At 47.3% G+C, this 7500-nt stretch overlaps 2 protein-coding genes across 3 annotated transcripts in view; both read left to right on the forward strand.

The window, feature by feature from the left end:
* The window catches only part of ubtd1a (ubiquitin domain containing 1a), a 5248-nt gene extending 4536 nt beyond the window's left edge, over positions 1–712 (forward strand). The window contains 1 exon segment of the mRNA XM_042709596.1: positions 1–712. This exon segment is cut by the window's left edge and continues 589 nt beyond it. The gene's annotated coding sequence lies outside the window, so the exon portion shown is untranslated.
* Positions 713–1227: 515 nt separating this feature from the next.
* The window catches only part of rrp12 (ribosomal RNA processing 12 homolog), a 15582-nt gene continuing 9309 nt past the window's right edge, over positions 1228–7500 (forward strand). For both annotated transcript variants that reach the window (XM_012832259.3, XM_031578980.2), the window contains exons 1-14: positions 1228–1546; positions 3085–3311; positions 3607–3690; positions 3867–3943; positions 4433–4538; positions 4914–5030; positions 5213–5351; positions 5599–5726; positions 5901–5999; positions 6100–6191; positions 6405–6516; positions 6610–6710; positions 6966–7080; positions 7260–7402. In XM_012832259.3, the coding sequence (XP_012687713.2) occupies positions 1408–1546; positions 3085–3311; positions 3607–3690; positions 3867–3943; positions 4433–4538; positions 4914–5030; positions 5213–5351; positions 5599–5726; positions 5901–5999; positions 6100–6191; positions 6405–6516; positions 6610–6710; positions 6966–7080; positions 7260–7402 (1679 nt within the window). In that variant the 5' untranslated portion in view covers positions 1228–1407. The remainder of the gene's footprint in view (positions 1547–3084; positions 3312–3606; positions 3691–3866; positions 3944–4432; positions 4539–4913; positions 5031–5212; positions 5352–5598; positions 5727–5900; positions 6000–6099; positions 6192–6404; positions 6517–6609; positions 6711–6965; positions 7081–7259; positions 7403–7500) is intronic.

Consider the following 7500-nt stretch of genomic DNA (forward strand, 5'->3'; position numbering starts at 1 on the left):
TAACTGAGTCTCAGTGTGTGTGTGTACTCTGTGTGTGTGTGGGGGGGGGGGGGGGGGGGGGACTCTGATGTCAGTGTGTGTGTGTGATGCTGTGACCGCAGGGAATGTGTGTGACACACTCTGATGTCAGTGTGTCTGTGTGTGTATGACACTGGGACGTGTGTGTGTCTGTGTGAGAGAGAGAGACGCTATGCAATGACTCCATGCTGCACTGAGGGGCTGCTGTTCTGTGTGAAAATAACAGGCCCTAACTTACACACACACACACCTCCAGTACCCTACCCCTAACTTACACACACATACACACACACCTCCAGTACCCTACCCCTAACTTACACACACACACCTCTAGTACTCTCCTACCCCTACTTACACACAACAACCGCAACACTACCCCTACCCCCACCCCCACGCCCCTACCTGTGTGTGTGTGTGAGAGAGATCTTTGATGTATGCTGGTGTGTTTCAGTAAAAAAAGACTGACGTTTCCGAGAAGCGTCTGAGGATTTGCTACAAGCGGAGATGGTTTTATGACGTCAAGTAATGTTTACTTTCACGACTGCTGCCATGTTCTTCCTCCTCAGGGCAGAGACGGTCACGCACCAGACGCACGAGTGAAACACACTTCTATGACATGTTAAACAAAATGTTGTACATAATTGTAAATATGTTCAAATGTACATTTGAGATAATAAAGTAAACTCAAAATAAATGGTTTGCTGCCTTGGTTTATCTGTGTTACTTGCATCAAACAGTGATGATGACTCTTTTCAACGGTATTTTCAAATCAAAATCAAATCAAACTTTATTTATACGGCGCATTTCATACCAGGAGGTAATAAATGCGCCTCACAGAAGGAAAGGGGGGGGGGTTACAAACACTTGTATGAGACACAGATTTTCCAGAGGGATGAAAAACCATATCATGTAAGTGTAAACATATTACAAGGCACGCACGTACATGTACAGTTGACCCACCCACTACAGACCAGTGATAATATAAATATTACAGAGAGTGATAAACGAGATTAAAGGGGTATGTCTTGCACGTGCACGTTTAAAGGTTTCCACCGTTTCACCCATTTATAGGTACTCTGGCAGAGTATTCCAAAGGCTGGGAGCATATAAACTAAAAGCTGCTTCTCCATGTTTCAGTAGTGCGGTGTCATGTTATTATCAGCCCTGCCGTGACTTCCAACAAGTGCCGTTTTAATCCCAGCCGAGGCACACGCAAAGAAACGTGCGCTCGGCACCCAGCAGAACGGTGGTAGCGCGCCCTCGGGCGGCCATGTGGGCTGGTGCACAAACACAAACGGAGCGCAGGCTAGTGACGTCAGTCCAGAGCGACTCCGCCGTCGCAGCCAGGCAGAGGTAGCTAGCTAGTTCGGCCCACACTCAACTAACAACATGGTGAAGACGGGGAAAATTCGTTCCGGAACGGCACAAAAATTGAAGCGATGGAAAAAGGGTCACAGCAGCGATTCAAATCCTGAGACGAGTCGCTTTCGACAAGCGGCCAAAAGTCGGTTCTTCAGTCGGCCCTCCGGTAAGTGTTTAGCGGTGTTAAATCGCCCGGCCTGCATGTGGACCACACGTGGGTAACGTTACGGAGACCCAGCCCTTGCTCATAGCCACGCAGGCAGCATAACAAGCGCCGGGAAACACTGAGGCCAAATATTTGTTATAAACAGGACAGAACTGTTGAGATTTCATAGTAGTTTTCTGATGTCATGTTAGCCGTAGCTAATTATTAGGAAAATAAATATATGGAATGACGGATACAGTCCCTACTTGGATTACCTGACTGAATGAATGAATGAATTAATTAATAGAATATAAAAGCCTTTATTGTCATTGTATTTGCATACAACGACATTTGGCACTGTTGGTGCCACGAGGGACAACATATAACACAACAACAATACAACAAGCTGAAAAAGATTAAGAGTTCATCAAAGTGCAGTGGTATAGAGTAGTACTCCCCCTGAGGTGCTTAGCAAATAAATACAATAACATTTGAGTTTTATACACATTAATAAGGTGACTGAGATAAGTGACTTATGTAGAGACAATATAAAGGCAACGTTAAATAACATGAACGAATCTGATTGTTGACATGTCCATTAGTCCTAACACTGACCAGCCCACACACACACACAGGCTTCCCTACCATGCGAAAGAACTAAGACTTCAGATACCTCGTTTTACTTTTTCTGGGTTTTCATATAAAATCAAACAATGTACTCAGTCCATGAAAAGTTTGGGAACCAGTGATATAATGACATTTACAGTTGTTATTTCAGTAACTTCGGCTAGCTGTCCCTGACGACCTCTTTGATGTGCCTGTCACCCACACAAGTTCTGTGTTTAAAGGGAGCTTTATTTTTTTCAAGCCGAACATCTCTGTTCACCCTCTGTCTGCAACTCTGTAAATGTCATATCACAATGTGTGTGTGTTGGAGGATGTTGTAGTTTGAGAGATGGGGGTGTTGTCACGTGAAGTGTGTGGTCTTGAGAGGAGTTGTGGGAATGTGTGCATGTGAAATTAGAGGGGTGTGTGTGTGTGTGTGTTTGTTTTAAGGTGAAGCAGATTGACCCTGTATGTATTAAAGCTGCATAGTGACCTGTGTGTGTGTGTGTGTGTGTGAGAGTGTGTTGGTTTTAGAGAAGAGTGAACTGACGGTGGATGCTCTAAAGTGGCATAGTGACCTGTGTGTGTGTGTGTGTGTGTGTGTGTAAGAGTGTGTTGGTTTTAGAGAAGAGTGAACTGACGGTGGATGCTCTAAAGTTGCATAGTGACCTCTGTCTGTCTGTCTGTGTGTTTTAAGGCGAAGCAGACTGACCCTGGATGTGTTAAAGCTGCATAGTGACTTGTGTGTGTGTGTGAGAGAGTGTGTTTGTTTTAGAGAAGAGTGGACTGACGGTGGATGTGTTGAAGCTTCATAGTAACCCCTGTGTGTGTGTGTGTGTGTGTGTGTGTGTGTGTGTGTGTGTGTGTGTGTGTATGTGTTTCAGAGAAGAGTGGACTGACAGTGGATGTGTTAAAGCTGCATAGTAGCCCCTGTGTGTTTGTATGTGTTTCAGAGAAGAGTGGACTGACGGTGGATGCTCTCGCGCTGCACAATGACCTGCAGGGCGGCGCTGGCGAGCTGGGGGAGGGCGGAGAGGTGGGCATGGCCATGGGGGACGGGGACCAGGCGCTGTCGGTGCGCTCCGGCGCCACCTTTCTGAGCGGATTGTCCGACTGCTCCAACCTCTCCTTCCGTAAGGTGCAGCGCTACTGGGAGTCCAACTCCGCCGCCCACAAAGAGGTCAGAGGTCATCCGGCACCGGCGCCTAGCAACCACAACATACATCACAGAACAGTTCCACATCACACACGCTCAACAGGGTCTCCACACACACCTTCTGAACAATACTTACTACCTGACACTGACATATATGTGTGATCACACACACACACACACACACACCTCTTCTGACATTGTGCCTCTGTTGGGCACCATTCCGTGCTGTTTAGTGCTCTGAGTCTATGCTGGGGGCTGATGTGTGTGGTGTGTGTGTGTGTGTGTGTGTGTGTGTGTGATCACACATATATGTCAGTAGATCTGCGCCGTGTTGGCGGCGGTGACAGAAGTGATCCGTGCTCAGGGCGGGAAGGAGACAGAGACGGAGTACTTTGCTGCGCTGGTGAGTCTCATCTTCATCATCTACTCCTCTTCCTCACATCACCAGATCATCACCTCAGTGTTCTCACTTTCTCTCCACTTCTTTCTCTCCCCCCTCTCCATCCCCTCTTTATTTCTCTCTCTCCATCCCCCTCTCTCTCTCTCTCTATCTATCTCTCCATTCCCCCTCTCTCTCAGATGACTACTCTGGAGGCAGTGGATTCCAGTGAGTCTCTTGCTGCAGTGGCCTACCTGCTCAACCTTGTCCTCAAGAGGTCAGACACACACACATACATACAGCAGTGTCATACCTGTTCAGGATGGTGTTATGTCATGTGTACACAAACACACACACACACACACCACACACACAGCAGTGTCATCCCTGTTGAAGATGGTGTTAGGTCATGCATACACACACACACACACACACACACACACACCGCAGTGTCATCCCTGTTGAAGATGGTGTTAGGTCATGCGTACACAAACACACACACACACACACACAGCAGTGTCATACCTGTTGAACATGGTGTTAGGTCATGCGTACACACACACACACACACACACACACACACACACACACACACACACACACTCATGCTTGCTTGAGGGAGTGTGTGTAGGGGGAGTGGTTATGATAACTCTAAAACCACACAGGACAGTTCATAGAACAGATTCTAACTTGACTGATTGGTTGGTGATATTATTTACTGAATGAGAACTTTAAACATGTTGGTGTGTGTGTGTGTGTGAAACAGGGTTCCTGTCCCTGTTCTGAAGAACCGGTTCTCAGATACGGCCAAAGCCTTCATGGATGTGATGTCATCACAAGCCAACAGTGACAACAGCTCTTCGCTACGCTGGGTTAGTAGAATACTTACACATACACACACTCTTTTCCACACACACACTCTTTTCCACACACACACACACACATTCACGTGGCTGCATATTGGTTCTTAGTGGACAACAGAAATCGGTTTTGCAAGCTGTGATTTAGTTTTGCAAGAGTGTTTTATCCAAGCAAACATGAGTGTGGAAACTTTCTTTTATCTTTTTTGCCTGTGTGTGTGCTATTTTTGCTGATGTGTGTGTGTGTGCGTGCGCGCTATCTTTGTTGATATATATGTGTGTGTGTTTTTTAACCTGATGATGTAGTTTTGTCATGCTGAAGTAGCAGATGGTTTCATTTTTGCTGTTGCAAGTGTATTTATTGTGTGTGTGTGTGTGTGTGTGTAGGTCCTGTCGTGTCTGGCGCTGTTGCTAAAGAAACAGGACGTGGGTGTGTGGAGTTACCCGTCCACCCTTCAGGCCTATCATGGCCTCCTCAGTTTCACTGTACACTCCAAACCCAAGGTCAGAGGTCATGCACACACACGCACACACACACGCACACACACCAACACTCTCATCCCTAACTCCACTTCTCCTTTCTCTCCTCCTAAATCTTTCAGTATCCAGTCAGAAATTGTATTTATTTCTTAATCTTGCACTGATGAATGTGTGTCTGTGTGTCTGTGTGTGTGTGTCTGTCATAGGTGCGTAAGGCAGCACAAGAGGGTGTGTGTTCCGTCCTGAGGGGGAGTGACTTCTTGTTTTTAGACAACAGTCCCGCCCACCACCCTGCTGCCACGACAACCGCCAAATTCTGCTGTAAAGAGATAGAGCAGGCTGGAGGTAAACAGACCCAGCTAATCAATCACAGCACACTGTAAAGAGATAGAGCAGGCTGGAGGTAAACAGACCCAGATAATCATAGAACATAGCACACCAGCCAGCAATCAATCAATCAATCAATTAATTAATCAGTTACCTCTCTCCCATCACTGAGTGTGTATGCAGATCAGACCCACCTGTACTCTGTCACAAATTTGCAAGTTTGTATGTCATGTTTGTGTGTGTGTGTGTGTGTGTTTTTCCTCAGGCAGTAAAGAGGACACCACTACCCTGCATGTCTTGGGTCTTCTGAAGGATCTGCTACCCTCCTTTCCCCTCAGCTCTATCAAAAGCTGCTGTGAGACTCTACTGCGCATTATGACCCTCAGCCATGCGGTGAGTACACACACACACACACACACACTGCTGCCTTTGTGATGTTATAGAACTGTGAGTGGATGTCTGGAGCGTTCCCCTTTTGTTGATTGTGTATCTATATCGATGTCTATGTCACCTGTTGACTCTTTGTGTGTGTGTGTGTGTGTGTGTGTTGGTGTGTACTCCCCACAGCTGGTCACTGCTGGAGCCATGCAGGCCTTCCACAAACTCTTCAGCTCCCAATCCAGCAGTTCTCTTCTGTCTGCAGAACTCAACGCACAGATCATCACTGTAAGACACACACACACACACACACACACACACACTGACACACACAGTGCTTGAGGAAATATCTTCTCCTTCAACATCTATTTTGTGTGTGTGTGTGCAGGCACTCTATGACTTCCTACCCAGTGAGAATGACCTGCAGCCTCTGCTGGCCTGGCTGGTGGTGATGGAAAAGGCTCACACACACCTGTCCAGGTAAGCCATACTTGAACTGTGTGTGTGTGTGTGTGTGTGTGTGTGTGTGTGTGTGTGTGTGTGTGTGTGTTCTAAGTATAACTCCCTGTGTGTGTGTTCTGTCTGTCTTTGTGTGGGTCTGTGTGTGTGTTCAGACTGTGTGTGTATACCTCTGTGTGTGTTCTGACTGTGTCTGTGTGTATAACTCTGTGTGTGTGTGTGTCTGTGTGTCAGTCTGCAGAGCTCGCTGTGCCTGGCTCATCTCCCGCGCTTCTTCTCCACCACCATGACCTGTCTGCTGTCACCTCACACTAAGGTCGTCTCCACGGCAACACATGCCATGAAGGTAAGCCAGATGTCTTCACTCTGTGCCTCACACTGAGTGTGTGTGTTTGTGGATGGTCTAAATCTGTGTGTGTGTGTGTGTGTGTGTTCTCAGACTCTCCTAGATGAGTGTGTGTCGCCCCACATGTCTGCGGTTGGGCCAGTTCTGCCTGGTGCTGCATCAGGGAACCCGTCTCACATCTGCAAGATGTTCTGGTGAGTGTGTGTGTGTGTGTTTCATCTGCTGAGGTTGTGTGGTGTCTTAAATGTGCTAGATGTCTGCTAGTTTCACGTTCACTGACCATCATGCAGACAGCAGGAGTTTTACTAAAACACACACACTCTCACATATACACATAAACACACAAATACTGCTTTTATATTGCCCTTTATTTACTTTCACGCAAAAAACCCATGAGCCAAAGCTGATCGTGTGTGTGTGTGTGTGTGTGTGTGTGTGTGTGTGTGTAGGTGTGTGGAGGAGGGGCTCTCCTACAGGTACCACGCGTCCTGGCCGTTTGTGTTGCAGGTTCTCGGCAGCTTCTACAGAGGAGCAGGAAAACAAGCTCACGCCATCATGGCCAAGGTCTGTGTGTGTGTGTGAGATTCTGTTCATAAGCTTTTGTTTTATGGTCATTTTTGGTGTGTGAAAGAGAAAGAGCAGTTATTTTGTAAGCTGTTGAACGGTATGTGTGGTCTACATGTAAGTGTGCATGTTGTGAAATGTACATGTTTTCTAAAGTGTGTATGTGTGTGTTCCTCCAGAGCCTGCGGTCCCTGTGTGACCTGCGCTCCACTCCGCGGTTCCCGTTCGGTGGGGAGTTGGACCTGGCTGTAGGGAGTGCTGTGGAGAGCATGGGCCCAGAATTGGTGCTGAAAGCAGTGCCTCTACTCATCACCGGCCACCAGTGAGTGTGTGTGAGAGAGATGGAGAGACTGGAGATCTGTGTGTGTGTGTGTGTGTGTGTGTGGTTGAGAGTGAGTCTGTATATGTATGTGTACATCA

This window comes from Clupea harengus, chromosome 13, assembly GCF_900700415.2.
Source record: "Clupea harengus chromosome 13, Ch_v2.0.2, whole genome shotgun sequence".
In the NCBI taxonomy this organism is placed as follows: domain Eukaryota; kingdom Metazoa; phylum Chordata; class Actinopteri; order Clupeiformes; family Clupeidae; genus Clupea; species Clupea harengus.